Below are 20,407 nucleotides of genomic sequence, written 5' to 3'. Positions count from 1 at the left end.
ACTAGAGAATAGCATAGCATCCTTGTGGAAGGAAAAAAAAAAACAAAAAAGATAAGACTGTAAAGAGTCTGTTTTATTCATTTTTAAAAGTAATGGTTAATTCTTAGCACATAAAAGCACCATTCTGAGCCCTTTGTGTTTATTAAGTTTATTTCATCTTCTCAACTACTTCATTTTACAGATGAGCAAACAGGCCCAGTGCAGTTTAGTAAGTGACCCCATGTCACACACAATAACAACTTGGGCTCAAGCAGGTGGGCTCTAGTCTATACTTTTAACTTGTATTCTGTACTATATCCTTAATAAACCAGGTACACTGAATTCAGTAAATATTTATCAGTCACTAATATGTTAGCTTAAAGGCTATGTCCTTGAGAAGCAAAAATCCTCAACCCTATATTTCTATGGATTGAACTGCCTTCTAGGCAGAGTCACAGGTTTGGGGTGGTCAGTGCTCAGATTCACATATCTAATTTTGTCTTTTCCCTTAGCAATTGATTTGATAAACAACCTACTTCAAGTGAAGATGAGAAAACGTTACAGCGTAGACAAATCTCTTAGTCATCCCTGGCTGCAGGTAAAAACAATGTATTTCTCTTTGGCAATCTTCATTTGAGCAGTTCATGGTGATTTGTCTTACTTAATGAAACCACTCTTCAAGAGATCATCAGATTCTATGTGTCTTAGGGCCTTATGGTGTTTATTTCACCTTTTTGTAAGGTGAGCATAACACATTATATTGTCAAATATATTTTATTTTTAAAATGTAAGTGTAAACCTTTTGGTTTTGAAAAGATCAGATATGCCATTTTAAATGTTTGGTTTAATTCCTCTAAAAGCCACTGCATAGATTTATCAAAAGATACCCCCAAACTTCAGACTAGAGAGAAGCTTTAGAACAATTACTGTAAAGGGAATGAGGGATATAAGTAACTTTAGAACAAATGTAATCATAATTAATCTCAGCAACTATTAAATTACCCTGATAACAGAGTCTAAGCACCTTTCCCCTGTTTTGAGGAGTAAGGGATAATCAGATTAATAGTTACTATTAACCACCACTTTTTAATTTTAGAAGAGTTACTTCCTTCAGGGACGCGGGAGCCTGGTGGGCTGCTGTCTATGGGGTCGCACAGCATCGGACACTAATGAAGCAACTTAGCAGCAGCAGGGGGTAGGGGTTGTCAACTACATAACTAGGGTGCTAGGCAAAAAGAACAGGTCACAGTATTTTGTTTCTTTTACTGTTCGTAATCTTCATTTTTTTCCCCTAGGACTATCAGACTTGGCTTGACCTTAGAGAATTTGAAACTCGCATTGGTGAACGTTACATTACACACGAGAGTGACGATGCCCGCTGGGAAATACATGCATACACACACAACCTTGTATACCCAAAGCACTTCATTATGGCTCCCAATCCAGATGACATGGAAGAAGATCCTTAGTTATCAGTGAGCTAACTTCAATAAGGAAGCATTTCATGTTATGGACTGGTATTTTGCTGCATAACTGTTGTTCTTTGTATGCTGTCATCTGAAAGGATGCAAAGATACGGAAAATATAAGGAATCAGTGACACTGATACTGTAGTTCATACTGAGTAGGTACAAGAGGGGAAACTGAGTCATAAAAACACATAATGGAATCCAAGATGAAGCTTTTCATAAACCTTTACAACATAAACAATAACTGGTTTTGTATTTTTTCCTAATCGTTCATTTTAGTACAATAGTGGCACTTAATTTATCTTCCCTTTCCTGTTCTTACAAAAAGGAGTAAAAAGGCAAGCTAGAGTCCAGTTATTGCATAACCTGATCAAATCATACAAGAGTTATTACACAGTTTATAACTAAACAGATTTGCATTTATGAGATAACTGAGAGGCTACCAACATGCCATTTCCTATAGACTTTAAATATTTGTTTAACTGACCACAGAGGCACTGAGGGGTTTTTCCTAGATGCCCAGAAAGGGAGTGCTGAACTTGTTTACCCTTCTCTTTTAGGTCAGTTAAACTTCAAAACAATAGTGTCGCTCTAACTTCTTTGGGGTTGAAATTCTGAATATGCTCTTCAGAACAGGAAAAGTTGCCACCTTTTGTCTGTATGTTGCAACAGCCCCTAAGATTATTAGAGACAACTGACACACAAAACCAGGAGAAGGAACTGCTGGTCTCAGTGCCGAGTTGTTGCATACGTCTTCCTGTAGTTCAACTCTGCTGCTGAATATTCACATTCCCACTGATGCTGTTGTGATGCCACCATTAGATTCCAACATTTAATGGGTACAGATCTGAGCTCTAATCACACAATTGCTCTTTACATGGGACTATATAATTTGAGGAAGAAAATTAAATACATGCCAAAAGCAGGGACAGTGCAGGGCCAGTTAATGCTACAGGAAAGAATAACCAACAGTACTCTCTTTTTTCTTCCCTTAGCTTATTGCAAGGCTTTACAGATATCTGGAATGTTTTTAAATCAATTATTTTAAGCAGTTTAGGGGAGTGGGTGGGGTGCAGCATGAAACAGTTTATAAAGAGTAGGGCTGTATTATCAGCTGAGCAAATGAAAGAATGAAATAAGCATTTTTAAAAACACTGCAGCTCCAGCAGCCAGCTAAACACAGTTTTTGTACCCTAACATATTTAAGAGGTTAGACTTTTTCATAGCTTTTAAAAGTTACTAATAGTTTCCCCCAAAAAACATTAAGGATCTAGGACTATCCACTTATAGAAAATATAGGGGCTCTGTGTTTCTTGATTCCTAAATAATCACTGAATGTTTTTTTCCCCTCCAAAAAGAACAAAAGATGTGAAGCCCAAAAATCTGGCTCCACTCTTAAACTATGTTGACCTCGGCAGGTGACAACCTGGCTGAGCTTTGAACTCCTCAATCTATAAAATAAAGGTTATAATTCTTGCCACTGTCTTCCTCAGTGTTGTTGTGAAGATCAGATATTTATAAGCTAAAAGTTATAAAAGTGTTAACTATCATTGCCCATGGAATTTGAGATAGCAAAAGAAAAGAATGTTCTTGTGAACATGAGAGGGCCTTCAGAGATCCCTGAAGCCACTCCCTTGTGTAGGGCTAAAAATACCTTTGAGAGAATGGAAGCAAATACCAGTGCTCCTCTGTTCTGAGCTCTTTACATGTTTTTCCCTCACAGTAGACATGGATAAGTCATTACAAACTTTTTCTCACAGATAAGGAAAGTGAGGCCCAGGAAAATGAACTAGCTGCCTAAGGTCACACAGTTAGGATGTGGGTTTGAATCCAGGCAATGTGTCTCCAGAGTCGTCCTTACTGCTAACCATTCTGCTATACTGCCTACCGTTAGATATTCCCAGAAGACATTCCACAGTGTCTCTCAGTATTTCATTCTCATACAGGAATTTCACCTTTGTACAGGGATTTTTAAAACTAAAAGCAAATTAATGATGCAAAACCTTTGGGAAATGTATTCTCCCTGTGATAGGGGGTAACGTCCCCTAATTTCTCTAAGTCTGTTTATACAATCAGTGTGCTCAAATGAAGTAATTTCTGAGTCACTAGGCACCCTATTGTGGTTTTACTGTGTAAGATGAAAATTAACTGGAATGCTGTTTGCTATACTTACATAATAAAACTTTACAAGCCATAAAATTAATTGCACTCTTTGTTTTTGTTATTGAAAAGTTTTCTTAGAAAAAATTGTAAAGGCACTGTCAGATAATTTAGAATTGAGTAATTTTCTCCAGTTACTGTATAACCTGCATAACCTTTTTTGTCTTGAAGTCATCATGTTTGTATAAGAAATAATTGTTAGAAACATTTGATAATGTATACAAAGTCTATAATGACATTGTTTAGTACATTTTTAATTATATCCCACTTTTTGTAAATATCCTCAAAGAAGTTTGATAATAAAATGTATTTCCATATCACTGTACTTTTATCCATGTGAAAACCTGAGCTAGTAGAGGTATCCAAAGAAAATTGTATTTGGTTGTGTTATTTTCCCAGGCTTTGGTAAGAGAACTGTTTCAGAAATAGTATTTGTAAATGAAACTAATGCTATATTTAAGAACACAGATTTTTTAAATCTGACTAAAATAAAAAACAACTCATTATTACAATTTCATACAAAATTTGAGGTAATTACCTCGAGGTCTCATTTATTGAAAGTTTGGAATAATTAAAAGCTTTTCAGAAACTACCATCAAATATTCAACTGTTGCAACTGCCAAAAGACTTGTTAATATACTTTTTTCTAGGTTTTAAGAAGCACTGACTAACTCTTTCCCCTTAATCATGAAAACTATTAAATAATTGGGAACGGCCAGCTATGGACATTTTCATTCAACACTCTGCCAGTGAACTTCCAATATAGTTAAGCTATAAATTGAAGACATATAACTAACATTCTTTTTTAATCTCTCAAATTTGTGTGGCTATTAATATAATTCTTCAGAAAGTCCATGTCTGGTATTATTAAAAAAGTTCTGTGAACCAAAAGAATGGGAACTTACAGAAATAAGTCTTGACAGTTATCTGAAAATGAGAGAATTAACTAATTTTAGAAAATTATTCCTCCTAAGTAGTCTGCATTTACCCTCATTCATATTTTAAGTACCTGTCAGGTTGATTGGTTTTACTGTGACTTTTAAATTTTTTTAAAAATTTTGTTTTTAATTTTAATTTTGTTTTTAATTATAAAATTCACAGAAGCATATTATAAAAAATTCAAATACCAAAAAGGAGGACAAATTTTTAAAAAAAGACTCTTCTCACCCCTCAAACCAGACTGGCAAATTTCATAGTGATTATTGGGTGTTCATAGCAAATATAAGGCCTACCTCAAGAAAAAAAAATGTCAAGTAAACAACCTAATCTACCATCTAAAGGAATTAGAAAAAGAACAAAGCCCAAACTTAGCATATGGAAGGAAATAAGAGAGGAAATATAAAGTCCAGAAAACAATAGAAAACATCAATGAACCAAGCACTTGTTTTTTGAAAAGATAAAATTGATACGTCTTTAGCAGGCTCATTGAGAAGTGGAGAAGGCAATGGCAACCCACTCCAGTACTCTTGCCTGGAAAATCCCAGGGACGGGGGAGCCTGGTGGGCTGCCGTCTCTGGGGTCACACAGAGTCGGACACAACTGAAGCGACAGCAGCAGCATTGAGAAGAAAGGACCCAAATAGAATAAATGAAAGAGGAGAACTAATAGTAGAGAAACAAAAAAAATAGAATACCACAAATAATTATATGCCAACAAATCAGACAACCTAGCAGAAATGCACAAATTTTTAGAAACTTACCCCACCAAGACTGAATCAAGACAATCTGAATCATTGGTGGTGAAATTGAATTTGTAATTAATAAAAAACCCAGCAAACCAAAACTCCAGGCTTCACAAAGGAATTCTAAACATAAAGAAAAGCTAATACCTATCCTCAAACTATTCCAGTAACTGAGAATGGAATACTCCCAGATTGATTCTACAAGGCCACAATTTCCCTTGTACCAAAACATAAAGACTACAAAATAAAATTACAGGCCAGTACTTCTGATGAATAAAGACACAAAAATCCAGAGTAGCAAACTGAATCCAACAGTATATCATGGTCAAGTGGGATGTGCTCCAGGGACACAGGAATAGCTCATTATTTGCAGATCATTCAGTGTGATCAGTTAATAAAAGGATGAAAATCACACAGTCATCTCAACAGACAGAAAAAAGTATTCAACAATATTCAACAGTCAGTCATGATAAAACTCAACAAAGCTGATACAGAAGGAACTTACCTCAACATAATAAAGGCCATTTAACATCATACTCGGATTTCCCTGGTGGCACAGACAGTAAAGAATCTGCCTGCAATGCAGGAGACCTGGGTTCGATTCCCTGGGTTGGGAAGATTCCCTGGAGAAGGGAACAGGCAAACCCACTCCAGTATTCCTGCCTGGAGAATTCCATGGACAGAAGCCTGGAGGGATCCAGTCCATGGGATCACCATGTCAAACACAACTTTCACTTTTCTTTCACTTTCAGACTTCCCTGGTGGCACAGTGGATAAGAATCTGCCTACCAATGCAGGGGACATGGGTTCGATTCCTGGTCCAGAAGATTTCCACATGCCACGGAGCAACTAGTTCTATTTAATCAGCCCCCTGTGTGAATGGCCAGTTGTTTCCAGTTTTTATTAAACCAATCAGTATTCATGTTTACACTTTAAAATAAAACTATAACAACCAGCTTTATTAATTAGAGGATACTCAATAATTTGTTTCATTAAGTTAAGACACAGATTTGTACCAAGAATCAAATACAATCTTAAAAGATCAACTTCCAGTGGTACTGTATGGTTTTTTTTTTAATTGGCTATGATGAGATAAAATATTTTAATATTTATTTTACCTGTGATATATAAAAGGTGTTCCCTTTATTCTGGTTTCTTAGGCCAACTTGGGGGTGAAAAGTCCAAACTGAAATATCACTGCCAAGCAAGTTCACCAAACCCAGCTACAGGTGATGGAGAGGGTTTTGACTGACGTGCATTCGTCTGATTTCTACCATGAAGTCTCTGATGAGGTACCAAGGCAAGAAAGTTAAATCTCTCTCCCATCTTCATAGGATTCATTAACATATTATACCCCTGAAGTAACTGCTGCCTCAATGATGGCTCATCTGTTTTATCTAAAAGAATCTGAAAAGAAAAAATGTCTTAGTAAAAATAACCCAAAGAAACAATTCCTAGGTATATATAGTAATACAATGAGTATTAGCTGTTCAATAAAACAGTGCTTAAAAATGTGATTTTGAGCCTCTACCTCAGAATCATGGCCTGTTTATTAAAGACATAGGTTGCTGTGACCCAAACCTATAGATTTGTATGTTTAACAAACATTCCCAGGTGGTATGATCTATGCTGAAGTGTTAAGATGTCTTTAAGACAGTTCTAAAATTCATACTCATACAGGCAGTTAAGTTTTCTTAACGAACACTAACACTATTTGGAAGTCTTAAGTCTACCTCATACAGAGAGGCGTGGAACTTAGCAATCTGCTCTCCCTCAAGTGGTCTGGTTACACTGAATCCTACACTGCTGAAAAGGCCCCAACACCATGGATCGCACTGCAAGAGCACCGAGACCAAGTGAGCTCGCTGTTCACAATATGTACTGAAATACTACAAAATTAAACTGGTTAGTGATAGTGAGCTAAGGTAAATCATTACCTTCAGCCGGACGTCAATGCCCATGTTTCTTAAAAACGTTTGCTGTTCTACTGGACCCAGGGAAGCTACTTTCCCCTGGGACATTCTACGCAAGTAGCTGAAGTCCACGTCAGCGGTTAGGTCTGCTGTTCCCGGGGCAGTTAGGACATCATGAAGCCTGTGGCCACGAAACCCCTGGAACGTAATTTTTAAATGATGAGTTTTTATATTTTTATGGTTATCATTATCAAGATTAAAGAAGTGCTATCATGTAGTCCACTTTACATAACAACTGTTAAAAAGGAATATATGGCCTACGTCAGGGGTTTACAAACTTACAACATAGCACCCGTTCTTCAAATGAGATACTATGCAGAAAACCCACTATGAAGTACTGGGTTGTAGTGCCTGAACATGCTGCCTTTGACATCTGTTGAAAATTTTCATTAATATCCATGGGGATGAAGAGAGAATTCTCCAGATGAACTCAGGTTAGAAGAGATAATTCTCCAGATGAACTCAGGTTAACAGAACCTAGACGATGTTTTACAAAGTGTATTCATCAGCTATATGTATCATAGTCACCTGAGAACACGTTACTGGACTCTTCCCAGACCTAGCAAATCAGAATCCTGGAGGTAAATCTAGAGAAACTGTTTTAAAAAAAACTCTCCAGGTTTTTCTTTAAAAAAAATAATAAAGTTAAACTTTTTTTTTTTTTACTGAAGGGAGGAGAATTTTTAAGAACTTTTAAGAAAATCTTCCCATTTGAATTATTCAGATGTTTACTAGAATCTATGGAAAACTAGGTTCTGCAACTTACGGAATAATGTAGACAATCTAGACCCTGTTCAAAGGAAAGGTGGACAGTAAAATACTGGCTTAAGGGCAATTATAACAACATAGATTAATTATAAAATAATGTAATGCAGCAAAGACACACACTAGAAACCAAAATGAGATACATATCTTCAATGAACTCCAACCCTAACACATGACAACTAAGTAAACTGTACCAGTTAAATTCTGATAAATCATGTGACTGAATTATACATACTCTGAAGGTGTCTGTCTTAGTCCCGTCATGACCATAATCTGCGATCAGGGCAGCACCTCCAGTTAGTGAAATGCGTTGAGAAAGTTCCTGAATAACAGCCCCAGCTTCAGGACACACTTCCACATGATCCCTTGTTTCATCATCCTAGTAAGGGGATAGTTGAATCGAAATACATCATTCAAAAAACTTGTTTCCTTAGGGTTTTCCTACAATGAGTATTTCTCAGTTATAATAAAAACAAATTCCTTGTCAGTATGAATATGTTGTCTACACTCAACTTTTCACATGACACCCTTTGTATTATATAGAGCTCCTTGGTTCTCTGATGCCATCCACTCACTTTACAAACACATTTTATTTTGATGCCTTTTATAAAAAGCCATAGGCCCTCCCAACCCTCCAGATGGCTAAGTACATTATCATTTTATTTATGGTGATTTTACTTCTATCTCATAATTCATATAAATATACTCCACTGGGCTGAAACCATGGGAAAGGGATTTTTGTCTGCCTGGAAGTGTCCGGAATGTAAGAGACACTAAAAACTTGTGCTGGAAGAACAAATGAAATAAATCCAATATAACAAAACAGAGCCTATTAAGTATATCTGCCTTCTTTGGGGGCAAAAGGTACCCCACTGATATACCCTAAATCTAGTCAATACTAGCTTATAAACCAGTGTCAATGTACCTGAAGCCCTTATTTTCCCAAGATGTTCAACTATTAAGGGTCTTCGAGAAGTACACATTTGCTTATAAAGTATATGAACAGTAAATAATAATACTTGCCAACTGGATTAGTATATATTAAATTTCACTAATTCCTGTTACTGAACAAAATTTTTTCTTCATTATGCAAATATACATTAACTTTTGCTCCCTCTTAACACCTATTAGAAAAGACCCTGAGGTGGCAGAGGATGAGACGGTTAGATGGCATCACCAACTCAATGGACATAAATCTGAGCAAACTCTGGGAGATGGTGAAGGACAGGGAAGCCTGGCATGCTGCAGTTCATGGGGTGGCAAATAGACATGACTTAGTGACTGAACAACAGACAGCTACTGTAAGTGAGATACTGACTTGCCTTGAAGTCTCTGCCTATAATAGCACAGGAGAAGGCAATGGCACCCCACTCCAGTCCTCTTGCCTGGCAAATCCCATGGATGGAGGAGCCTGGTGGGCTCCAGTCCATGGGGTCGCTAAGAGTCGGGCACGACTGAGCGACTTCACTTTTACTTTTCACTTTCATGCATTGGAGAAGGAAATGGCAACCCACTCCAGTGTTCTTGCCTGGAGAATCCCAGGGACGGGGGAGCCTGGTGGGCTGCTGTCTCCGGGGTAGCAGACAGTCGGACACGACTGAAGCGACTTAGCAGCAGCAGCAGCAAGAGGTATAGAGTCAGGCAGACTCAGCCCGTGAGTCTCAGCTCATCCACTGCTTACTAGAGACAAGTTACTTCACCTTTCAGTCTAGTTCCTCAGTACATATTCTAGGCTTACTGTGAGGATTAAATGAAATAATAAACCACTAAGCCCCCAGTGTGTTAGTCGCTCAGTCGTGTCCGACTCTCTGCGACCCCCTGGACTGTAGCCCACCAGGCTCCTCCATCCCTGGAATTCTCCAGGCCAGAATCCTGGAGTGGGTTGCCGTTCCCTTCTCCAGGGGATCTTTCCCACCTAGGGATCAAATCCAGGTCTCCAGCATTGCAGGCAGGTTGTTTACCAACTGAGCCACCAGAGAATCCCAGCTTACTTGGCTTTACCATCTAAGCCCCCAGTGCTGTTTGATAAATTCCGTGGTGTGACTACATATGCCATGGGGCCAGTTTCAAGCATAAGCCGACAGGCCTCAAGTGTTCCATGCTGACATTCTTTACATCCTACACTGCTTGCTCTTCAGGACAACAGATTTCCATTCCCATTTGCTCCATCCAAATGACAGGGAAAAGTTATCACCACCTCTCTCCTAAGTGTACACTGTTCAAGTGAAGAACTAAAAACAATCAACTCTCAGAGGGTTAGCTTCTGGAAGCTTTATGAATTTGATTCGCACTCAGGTAAAATTAGGTAGCCAGAATATGAAAAAATAGAAATGTTCACAAGCACTTAGGCGATTTTAAACTTATGTTTTGCAAAGAAAACTTAATTCACAGGTTTATGTTTAAAAGCTTGTAAAATCAATAACTTCTGAGGCAGAAATCCTTACTTATGGTCTAGAAAGTAGAAATCCTTTTTATCAGCTCAAAAAAGGGGAGGTGGGTGGGATGAAACAGGCAATCTAAAGCCCAAACGTGCCTGGGAAGTAAAGGATTTTTGAATCATTAAACCCAAACCTAAGATCTGTAGCCTCTTGAGATTATTCCTTGAGGACAACAGAGTGCAGCAGTACATCCACCATTTGGCAGACTAAAATCAGACTAGAATCATGTGCCATACTGTTGAAGCATGCCTTTTTTCTTTCACCCAAATTTAGATTTGAGAAAAAAATGAATGCTCCAACAGTAGCCCAAAGAGAGTGATAATAAAACTGACCTAAGGATAGTTTTCTCTGGAAGGACTGATGCTAAAGCTGAAACTCCAGTACTTTGGCCACCTCATGCAAAGAGCTGACTCATTGGAAAAGATTCTGATGCTGGGAGGGATTGTGGGCAGGAGGAGAAGGGGAAGACAGAGGATGAGGTGGTGGATGGCATCACTGACTCGATGCACATGAGTTTGGGTGAACTCCGGGAGTTGGTGATGGACAGGGAGGCCTGGCGTGCTGCGATTCACGGGGTCGCAGAGTCGGACACGACTGAGCGACTGAACTGAACTGAACTGAACTGAACTGGAGGATAGTTTTGAGAATTGAATGAGAAAACAGAGTAACACAAACAAAGTATTTAATAAATACTGTTACTGTTACCTTACTATACACTGTACAACACTGTTTTCACAGACATATAATTTCCTGTCAAGCAGACAACATTGTCATCATTTGATAGAGATCTGCGGGAGACAGACAGATCCAGAACTTGCTGAGTAAGCACTTAAATTCTTATTACATGAAGCTCACACAGCCAAGGAATGATTTGAACCCATTCTGACAGATCCGATGCATTTCCACTATCAATAAAAAGCTCTTCTCATGTTACAAGGAACTCTAAAATAGGAACTCAGAGAAAATAAGACCAAAGATTGGGTTGGCAATAAACTTATGAAAAAAAAAACTTATTCATACCTGTATGAATGTTTCTGCTGGGGTGGCACATGGCGCCAAAACAAATCTCAGTTTATCAGAAACCTGTGGATCAATATCAACAAGTACTTCTCGCCATCCGTGTGGTGTTTTCTAAACACAAATAACAAAAAAAAACAAATTTCTGCAAGTCTGTTCTCAAAACCGCCTTTATCAAAATAGCAAATCTTCTCCTCTTATCATATATAAGCTAGATAAATAACATTTACAGAACATTTTACCACTTGAAATTATTTAAAGGCATTACTTCACTTCCTTTGAATATGAGTAGACTGACAGATTCAAACTATTAATGTTGTTTAGATAAGAAATGGAAGAGAGAGTAAGCAACATGGTTAAGTGCCCCCAAAACAGAAAACGGACTTAGGAGGACTAATCAGAAGCTTTGCCAACAAATCACTACATAATAACATATACTCTTAGCCCTAGAAGTTACCAGAACACACACACTGCCAAATCTTAAATCTCCTCACAGAAAGAATGAAGAAAAATTTTAATTTTTAGAATTTAAAAATAGTTCCTAAAAAAATTATCCTTCATTGTACTATAGTCACTTACCATCTTATATTCCCATACCTCTTTATCCCAGAAGAATTAAGAATTCTTAATAATTATCCTAAGAGAATTAAGAATCCTTAATATTTCACTTTTGCTTTTCAATTATTTATATTCATCCAACTTCCGAATATAGCTAGCTTCAAACAGTAACAATTAAACATCATAAATGTTTATTCTTACAACAAAAGGCCCTTTGTTACTCAGTTATAAATGTGACTTCTTTCCCATTAGTACCTGAAACTTATGCACAGGAAGAACATCAAAAAATTCATGTGCGAGATAAAAGCTGTACTCTGTTTAAAAACAGAAGAGAAAAATTAACACTTCAGCATTTTCAAGGCAATAAATTGGTTCTTTCGGACATTAGCAAAAAGAAAATGCACAGTTCTTCATACTGGAAGTTGTGATGCTTGCGTAATTACCACTTTCACAGAGTCATCCAGCTCTTCACAGGAAACCTACTGTGCAGAACTGATACAGGAGCAACTATTACTATTCTCATTTTCCACACAGAGTCCCAGTTATCTGTGTAATCTTTAATGCACCACTAGGAATGAAATGAATCAGAACTCAAATCTGTTAGCTACAAGAGGATTTGAATTTCCTAAAATCAGATGAGATGGTGAAGGCCAGGAATGGCTGTGGCACCTTGGCCCGGGTCAGAATACCACGTTAGGTTTGACCTGGGGCTCGTCAATATAATATTCTTGAGGAATACAGGGATTTCTCCACCACCCTTTACAAGTAAGGATAATCCAAAGACTACAATATTAAACTCATCTACGGGACTTCCTGGTGGTCCAGTGGCTAAGACTCCATGCTCCCAATGCAGGGTGCCTGGGTCAGTCCCTGGTTAGGGAACTAGATCCCATATGCTATAACTATTAATAACAGATTCCACATGCCTCAACGAAGATGGAAGTTCCCACGAGCCGCAACTAAGACCCAGTATGCCCAAATAAAGAAATAATTTTTAACAACAAAAGTAAACTCATCTAACACTGCTTCCTTCAGCCCCACTGCCTTGGGCTGCTTCATCATCAGTGCTCTCTTAGGGGTAAGGAAAAACTGAAACATACCACAGAGATCCCTATTTTGGTTTTGTCTGGTTTCTGCAACACTGCCTAAAATTCACTGCTCCTCAATGTTAGGAGATTTTATTTTCTAACACAGTGCTCTTCTCCAGAAAAAAAATGTTTGTTAATCTCTATAAGTAAGAGAATTGGCAGCAGTAACTCAATCTGCTATACTGCAAAACAAGGTTGTGCTCACATATCACTGTGAGAGGGGCTGTGATCAAAATTCTTTCATTAATCAATGTAAAATAATTACCTTTCGGAACATCTTGCAGATCTCGGTACCAGGAAACTGGAATTCCAGATTTAGTGACACCTTTCATATATACTGGGGATTCAGCATTTCGCTCTAATGGGACCTTCTCTTCAGTCAACGTTAATGCTTGAATCTCACTTAATTTCTGGCTCACCTCTACTAGATGTAGTGAAATGTCACAGTTTTTCAGCAAAGACCCAAGTTGACTAAATACCTAAATATAAAAAGAAGAAATTGGCAAAATACAGAGTATTGAGTAGATTTTAGGTTTTCTAGCCATTTATTTCAATAATTTGTTAGTATCACAGTAGAAGTAATAACTGGTTTCAGAGAAATTTCTTCTTCACACAGGTCACTCTCCAGCAGTCTATAAGAACCAAAACCTATTGGAGTTATTAAACATAGTCTATATAAGAAATGAACAGTCTACAATACCATTTGCTTTCGTACTGATAAAAATTAGAATTATGACTAACAGATGAAAATAAAAGCTTTAGCATCCAATAAAAACAATGATTCAGATTAGGGAGTCTTAAAAAAGACCAAGGAAATAAAATTTATATGGCCTTGATTTTAACTTTGAAAAAATGGAGATTTATTACTTGTAAGACCTGGAAATTGCATATCACACCTAGTGCCACATAGCATGTTCATGGACAGAGAGTTAGGCTTGATTTTAAAAAGCTGCCCTGTCTACAAAACAGTCTTAACCGAGATGATCAGACTGTATCCACAAGAAATCAGATTTGAACAGCACTAATAACTTCACAGTTTAACTTTGAGATTCTTTCCATTTCAATTTTTCCTCAGCTACACATAATTTTTATTTTTAGCCATTGTAAACATAAGGAGAAAAAAACCAAATATACTGATGTTTTATCAATATATATTAATGCAAAATATTCAATGCTAATTACATAATTCAATTTTTTTCACCTGAATTTAATATTCACTGGTGATATGCATCCTACTTTTGATACTGCATATGCAGGTACAGACTGATAAGGACAAGATGACTTTTTCAATTTCAGTTTTGAGATGAAACTACACATGGAAAACTTCTTCCTAAGAGAAAAATGTGAGAGTTGGACTATAAAGAAAGCTGAGCACTGAAGGACTGATGCTTTTGAACTGTGGTGTTGGAGAAGACTCTTGAGAGTCCCTTGGACTGCAAGGAGATCCAACCAGTTCATTCTAAAGAAGACCAGTCCTGGGTGTTCATTGAAGGGACTGATGTTGAAGCTGAAACTCCAGTACTTTGGCCACTTCATGCAAAGAGTTTACTCATTGGAAAAGACTCTGATGCTGGGAGGGATTGGGGGCAGGAGGAGAAGGGGACAACAGAGGATGAGATGGCTGGATGACATCGCCAACTCAATGGACATGAGTTTGGGAGAACTCTGGGAGTTGGTGATGGACAGGGAGGCCTGGTGTGCTGCGATTCATGGGGTCGCAAAGAGTCGGACACGACTGAGCGACTGAACTGAAGTGCAGAGAAAAATCCTTCAGAAATTTGATCAAAAATAAAACATCTGTAATTATGACTTTGGAGAAGGCGATGGCACCCCACTCCAGTACTCTTGCCTGGAAAATCCCATGGACAGAGGAGCCTGGTGGGCTGCAGTCCATGAGGTCACTAAGAGTCGGACATGACTGAGCGACTTCGCTTTCACTTTTCACTTTCATGCATTGGAGAAGGAAATGGCAACCCACTCCAGTGTTCTTGCCTGGAGAATCCCAGGGCTGCCATCTATGGGGTCACACAGAGTCGGACACGACTGAAACAGCAGCAGCAGCAGCAGCAGCAGCAGCAGCAATTATGCCTTTGGCTATTTTCTTTATATTCTTTGGCTGTTTCAGAGTTCTTAGAACTTGAAATAGGGAAGCACCCTTAAGACATTTTTAAGACCTATGGGTATAGTTTGGTGCATATGGTTTGGAGCACAGAGTTTAAGGTACGGCAAATGGTTGTGAACATCTTGTATTGGTAAGAGGGTACCTACTGAAGATGCGCAGGCAGGGGAATTGATAAAGCCAAATATTTTCTTTTCAAAAAACAAACATAACAGTTGGATTATAGGGAGGCAAGCATTAAGTATTTGGTGTTAACACATACACACTACCATATATATAAAACAGATGAACAACAAGGAACTATATTTAGTATCTTATAATAACCTATAATTGAAAATAATCTGAAAATAATTATATATAATCACTTGCTATAACCTGAAACACTGTAAATCAACTATACTTCAATTAAAAAGAAATTAAAGAAAAAACCTGTGGGCTTAATTTTTAAGGTGCTTGAGACAAAATATTGTTTGAGAATTTTATTATTTTATATTCAAATGACTTTGTCAATTTAAAAAGATACAAAATTGAGCCCTGAAAACGTAAGTCAGTAGGTCTTTTCCCCACTGAGCCATACGATATAATGACTCTTCTTCATCAGACAATTGTTAAGTTTTTAAAAAAACTTCAATTCCTAATTTCAAGCAGAAATTACATAACATCAGGAAATTTTAATGTCTTGAAATTGAATGGGGTTTTGGTGTTTTTTTTTTTTTCTTTTTTACACGAATTGTCAGGTACATGCAAAATAAACTCACAATTTATTTTGGGTCACACAATATAAGTAACTTTGATGTTAACAGATAATGTCCAGTAGCTAGTCACAGGAGTTACAATAAACTACTTAGAAGCAGTATATGAGAGTCCCCTTGCTCCTCATCCTCACCAAGTCTTTCTAATTTTGAGTAGAATGGTTTCTCACTGTGATGTTAACTTCTATTTCTCTGACTACCAATGAGTCTGAGCATCTTTCTGTATTTGTTGATCATACGGATTTACTCTTCTATGACAGGTCTGTTTACATCTTTGGCTTGACTTTTCTGTTGAGTTCTCTGTCACTTTCTTATGGATTTAAAGGAGTTTTTTATGTATTCTGTCAGTTCTTTGTTAGTTGTATGTGTTGCAAATAACTCCTCCGACTTTGAGCTTTGTCTTGTCACTTTATGATATCTTTGAAGAACAAAAAGGTCCTAGTTTTTTTAAAGAACAAAAAAGTTCTTAATTTTAATGTAATGGAAATTATTAATCTTTTTCTTTGTAGCTTCTGCATTTTTAAAACTCCCTACTCAAAAGATGAATACATTCTTCCATAATGTCTTCTAAATGTCTTTTACTTTTTAACTCACATTCTCCCCAAACCCCCACTTTTTTAATTTTAATTTTATTTTTTTATTAATTTATTTTTTATTAAACCCCCACTTTTTAAGATTACAGATACTAATAAGTAATGATTCATTATATTACCTTGACATTATATTTCAGCTGAGAAATATGAGAGAAGGAAGTAAGGCTGAAAGCCAAGGAAATCAACCAAGTTTTCAAACTCAGTTAAAAGTAACAAGATTCTGGACTTTCTTGGTGGTCCAATGGTTAAGAATCCACCTGCCAATGAAGGGGACACAGGTTCGACCCCTGGTCCAGGAAGATTCCACATGACGTGCGGCAACTTAGCCCCTGAGCCACAACTACTCAGCCTGTACTCTAGAGCCTGCGCCCCGCAACATACTGAAGCCCATGCACCCTAGAGCTTGTGCTCTGTAACAAGAGAAGTCACTGCAATGAGAAGGCCTCACACAACTAGAGAGTAGCCCCCGTTTGCTATAACTAGAGAAAGCCCATGCAGCAGTGAATGCTCAGCACATTAAAAATAAATAAAACTAAATTTTAAAAACAGATAACAAGATTCAGGTACATGAGACTTTATTACTTACCCTCAAAATATCTTCCAAGAGGGTTCCCTTGCCTGGGCCTAGTTCCACCAGTTGGAAAGCTGCATTTTTTCCAGCGGCTATCCATTCACTGATGAACCATATCCCTAGGAGCTGTGACAAGGAAAGAACTACATTTGAGCATTATAGAGCATCAAAGGATACCAGGATGTAAAACTATGTAAACAGACTTTATACCAGGAAGCAAAAATGTCTGCAAACAACTATACATGTTATTCAACAAGTTCATATATGTATACACACATAGGAACTTCGCAGTACAACACACACCACTTATGATGCTTAGTCTCAGAAGAAAACACCTAGTTAAAAGGCAGCTTCCATTATAAAAGGTCTCATGACACATACTGAAAGGTACTAGTATTTGAAAGCGAACAGACATATGAAATATGATTAGGCCATTTCTTCATATTCATGTAATTTCAATAATTACATGGCTTTAAGTGATAGTTAATATTTATTAATGCCTAGATCCTTCTTCCTTTTGTGTACTATTTCCTATTTCTAAATTGATCAAAGATTATATAAGGAAATAAATGAACTAGAATTCCTGAAAAGAATTCAAAGTTTCCTAAAGGGAGACTTTTACTATAAATACAGCTAAATAAGAAATAGGGGCTTTAGCGCACATCTTGATTGCACTAATTCCTCAGTGTTTTTTTTAATCTTTTCTCTCTTCCTTCTTGGGTACTCCCAACTTTCTTTTACACCTCACCTGTTGTCTCTCTCCATCCTTCCATTCTCATTTTTCATCTGGTTCTCCTCCTTTCCAATGCCTCACCTTCTGTCTCTTTTCTTTCTCTTTCCTTTTGTTCTTCATATTGCTACATTTCCTTTTCTACATGAAGTATAAACCTTTTAAATGTCCTCTATATACCTCTATTATTCTCTATTCTTTCAGTATATAAACCACTAAAAAATTAAAACTTCATGAATCACAAAAAACAAAACTTATAAAACACTACTGTAGAATAATACTACTTGATTTTCTCTCAAATGTTTGTAATAATTAGTTTCTTCTATAGTTTACATTGAATATTACCTCCCCAAACATCTGACTTATTTCAGGTGAAGTAATGAAATCTCCTTCTTCTCCTAGCATGTCATGCTTCATATAATAGCCCTACATAAGAAGAAAAAAATGGAAAAAACATTAATTTTCAAATAAGCTTTTTAAAACACTCCTCCAAAATCTTATATAATGTATACAACTAGAAAAACAACTATTTCATAAGAATTCTAAATGAGCAAAATAAATAGTGTCTTTACCTAGATTTTACAAAGTAAGTCATTTTGCAGAATTGGTAGAAAAACATAACTAAGGAACTTCCACAACCCCTATTCCTACCACACTATTTACTTTCAGTCCCTATCAATCTGGGTTTTGTCTTTTTCACCCTCAAAATTAGTTAAAACAATCCACAGTGATCTTGTGCCATTATTTGCTTCCTCGTTTATGGTTCATTTTCTCACCAGAACATAAGTGCAGGGCTCCACTGTCCACTGCAGTATCCCCAGAGGCTGAAACAGTGTGTGGCACAGTTGGTGCCTCAACAAATGGATAAATGAAGAGCAGATCTCAACTCTAACCCAGGTAAATGTGTTTTAAAGTTTCTCCTTACCTGAAATTTTGGTACACTGTAGCACTGTATACAGGCATTAAAGGATCCCTTCTTTTACTAAACCTCTGGACCCTGAGTCATTCCACTACATCCAAAAGCAAAAGGAAAATGAACCCTGGGATTCCACAGATCTCATAATTCAAGCCAACAAAAAGTGAAACTGTAAAATAATAAAAGAACCACAGGCTTTCACCAAGTGGCTTTGTACAGCAGAAAGGAAATGAAAGTCAGAAAGCTGTAACAATGCCTAATGCTATAACATAAAGGTCCAGACCCCCCATTCTCAATGGAATATGCTTCCAATGCTTGCTGATGCCTTCGCAACACAGCATTCCAAGCACCAAATTCATATTTCCTGTTGCCTACTGGACATGCCACCTGAGTCCCACAAACACTTCAAATTCATCCACTGAACTCAACTCTGTCCCACCTCTTCCTACTCCTGTATTCTGTTCTTCCTGAAAAATAACTCCAACAACCACCACAAACCCAAGTAGGGAAGTCATCCTTCCTCCGTCCCATAAATCCAATTGGTTACATTGTCTCCTTAACACCTTTGGAACATGTCCTCTCTTTAATGCCACTGCCGCTGACTTGACCCAGCCCTGATCAACTGACAGATTTATTTATCTGTCCCAAGGTCTTCAATACTTTGGTCAGCTGATGCAAAGAACTGACTCATTGGAAAAGACCCTAAATGCTGGCAAAGACTGAAGACAGGAGGACAAGGGAACGACAGAGGATGAGATGGTTGGATGGCATCACCAAGTCGATGCACATGAGTTTGGAGTTTGAGCAAGCTCCAGGAGTTGATGATGGACAGGGAAACCTGGCGTGGGGCAGTCCATGAGATCGCAAAGAGTCGGACACGACTGAGCGACTGAACTGAACTAAAGGTCTCCAAGCCTGACTTTTGCCCTGGAAGGCTCCCGCCAGGGCTGAGGGCCCTCGGGCTCCTCTGCGCACATCCTCCTGGTTCACACATGACAGCGCTGCTCGAGTGGGCCTGGTGGCCTGGTACCCCGACCCATACCTTGGCTGGGTTCGTCAAGACCTCCTTCATGTACTCGGCCACAGTGATGGGACCAGTAGACTTGATTTTGTATATAAGATGCCTCAGCATGGGGGTCACAGAATTGTTTTCTGCAGGCTCATCCCCAGAGCTGAAGTACTTTCCTCTCCAAAGGCAAGGAAGGACTGCAAAAAAAAAGGAAGAAAGAAAAACATTATAAGGAACTCATTAGAAATCTTAGTGTTGACACAGCAGCCTGAGTGATTTCAAGGAGGCTTCGTCAACCTTTCACTTAGCCAAAGCCAAGAAAGCGGTCCCGGGCCGCAATCGGCCCAAGACCACACAGCCATTCCATGTCTAAGTCTGGACTCCAGTCTGCAGCCCAGAGCGCCCCAGAGTCCTCTCAACTAAGAAAGGGGCCCCGGACGGTTTCCAAGGCAACAAAGGTTTGAGCACCGCAATCTGTTACCTGCGCGCATTGCGCACAGCCGCCTAGCGCCGGCTGCCGCCAAGAAGCTCATGCCTAACTTCGCCTGCAGTGAAGCTCCGCCCGGAAATGGCGATTGCGCCTGTTTCCT

General features: G+C 38.1%; 2 protein-coding genes across 5 annotated transcripts in view; one reads left to right on the top strand and one right to left on the bottom strand.

The window, feature by feature from the left end:
- PRKD3 (protein kinase D3) overlaps positions 1–3,924 on the top strand; it is an 84,655-nt gene extending 80,731 nt beyond the window's left edge. Inside the window, exons 18-19 of the mRNA XM_040224640.1 lie at positions 492–577; positions 1,275–3,924. Coding sequence (XP_040080574.1) covers positions 492–577; positions 1,275–1,448 — 260 coding nt within the window. The 3' untranslated portion in view covers positions 1,449–3,924. The remainder of the gene's footprint in view (positions 1–491; positions 578–1,274) is intronic.
- NDUFAF7 (NADH:ubiquinone oxidoreductase complex assembly factor 7) lies at positions 56–20,403 on the bottom strand. 4 transcript variants are annotated; one of them, XR_005718379.1, is made up of 11 exons: positions 20,299–20,403; positions 19,851–20,014; positions 18,238–18,318; positions 17,178–17,288; positions 13,393–13,606; positions 12,295–12,353; positions 11,485–11,595; positions 8,262–8,405; positions 7,226–7,399; positions 6,407–6,695; positions 56–1,536 (listed from the first exon to the last, which is right to left on the bottom strand). XR_005718379.1 is itself a non-coding variant. In XM_040224641.1 (10 exons), the coding sequence occupies exons 1-10, from the start codon at positions 20,348–20,350 to the stop codon at positions 6,483–6,485; spliced, it is 1,323 nt and encodes a 440-aa protein (XP_040080575.1). In that variant the 5' UTR covers positions 20,351–20,403; the 3' UTR covers positions 3,612–6,482. The 4 variants fall into 4 exon arrangements, 3 of the variants coding, with proteins under 3 accessions (XP_040080575.1, XP_040080576.1, XP_040080577.1); XM_040224641.1 differs by lacking the exon at positions 56–1,536 and having other exon boundaries at positions 3,612–6,695; XM_040224642.1 differs by lacking the exons at positions 56–1,536; positions 18,238–18,318 and having other exon boundaries at positions 3,612–6,695.
- Between the last annotated feature and the right edge of the window lie 4 nt (positions 20,404–20,407).

The sequence above is a fragment of the Oryx dammah genome, unplaced genomic scaffold (genome assembly GCF_014754425.2).
Source record: "Oryx dammah isolate SB20612 unplaced genomic scaffold, SCBI_Odam_1.1 HiC_scaffold_25, whole genome shotgun sequence".
In the NCBI taxonomy this organism is placed as follows: Eukaryota; Metazoa; Chordata; class Mammalia; order Artiodactyla; family Bovidae; genus Oryx; species Oryx dammah.
The sequence above is the reverse complement of the archived record's forward strand: the minus strand, read 5'-3'. Positions and strand labels throughout refer to the sequence as shown.

Bases quoted from the DNA above. Each gene is read 5' to 3' on its own strand.
- NDUFAF7 (XM_040224641.1), bottom strand. From the start codon at position 20,350: ATGAGCTTCTTGGCGGCAGCCGGCGCTAGGCGGCTGTGCGCAATGCGC. The intron at 8,406-11,484 runs GTATGAATAAGT...TCCCCTTACTAG, and splicing joins CAGCAGAAACATTCATACAG to GATGATGAAACAAGGGATCA. The intron at 6,696-7,225 runs GTAATGATTTAC...TTTTCTTTTCAG, and splicing joins GCATTGACGTCCGGCTGAAG to ATTCTTTTAGATAAAACAGA.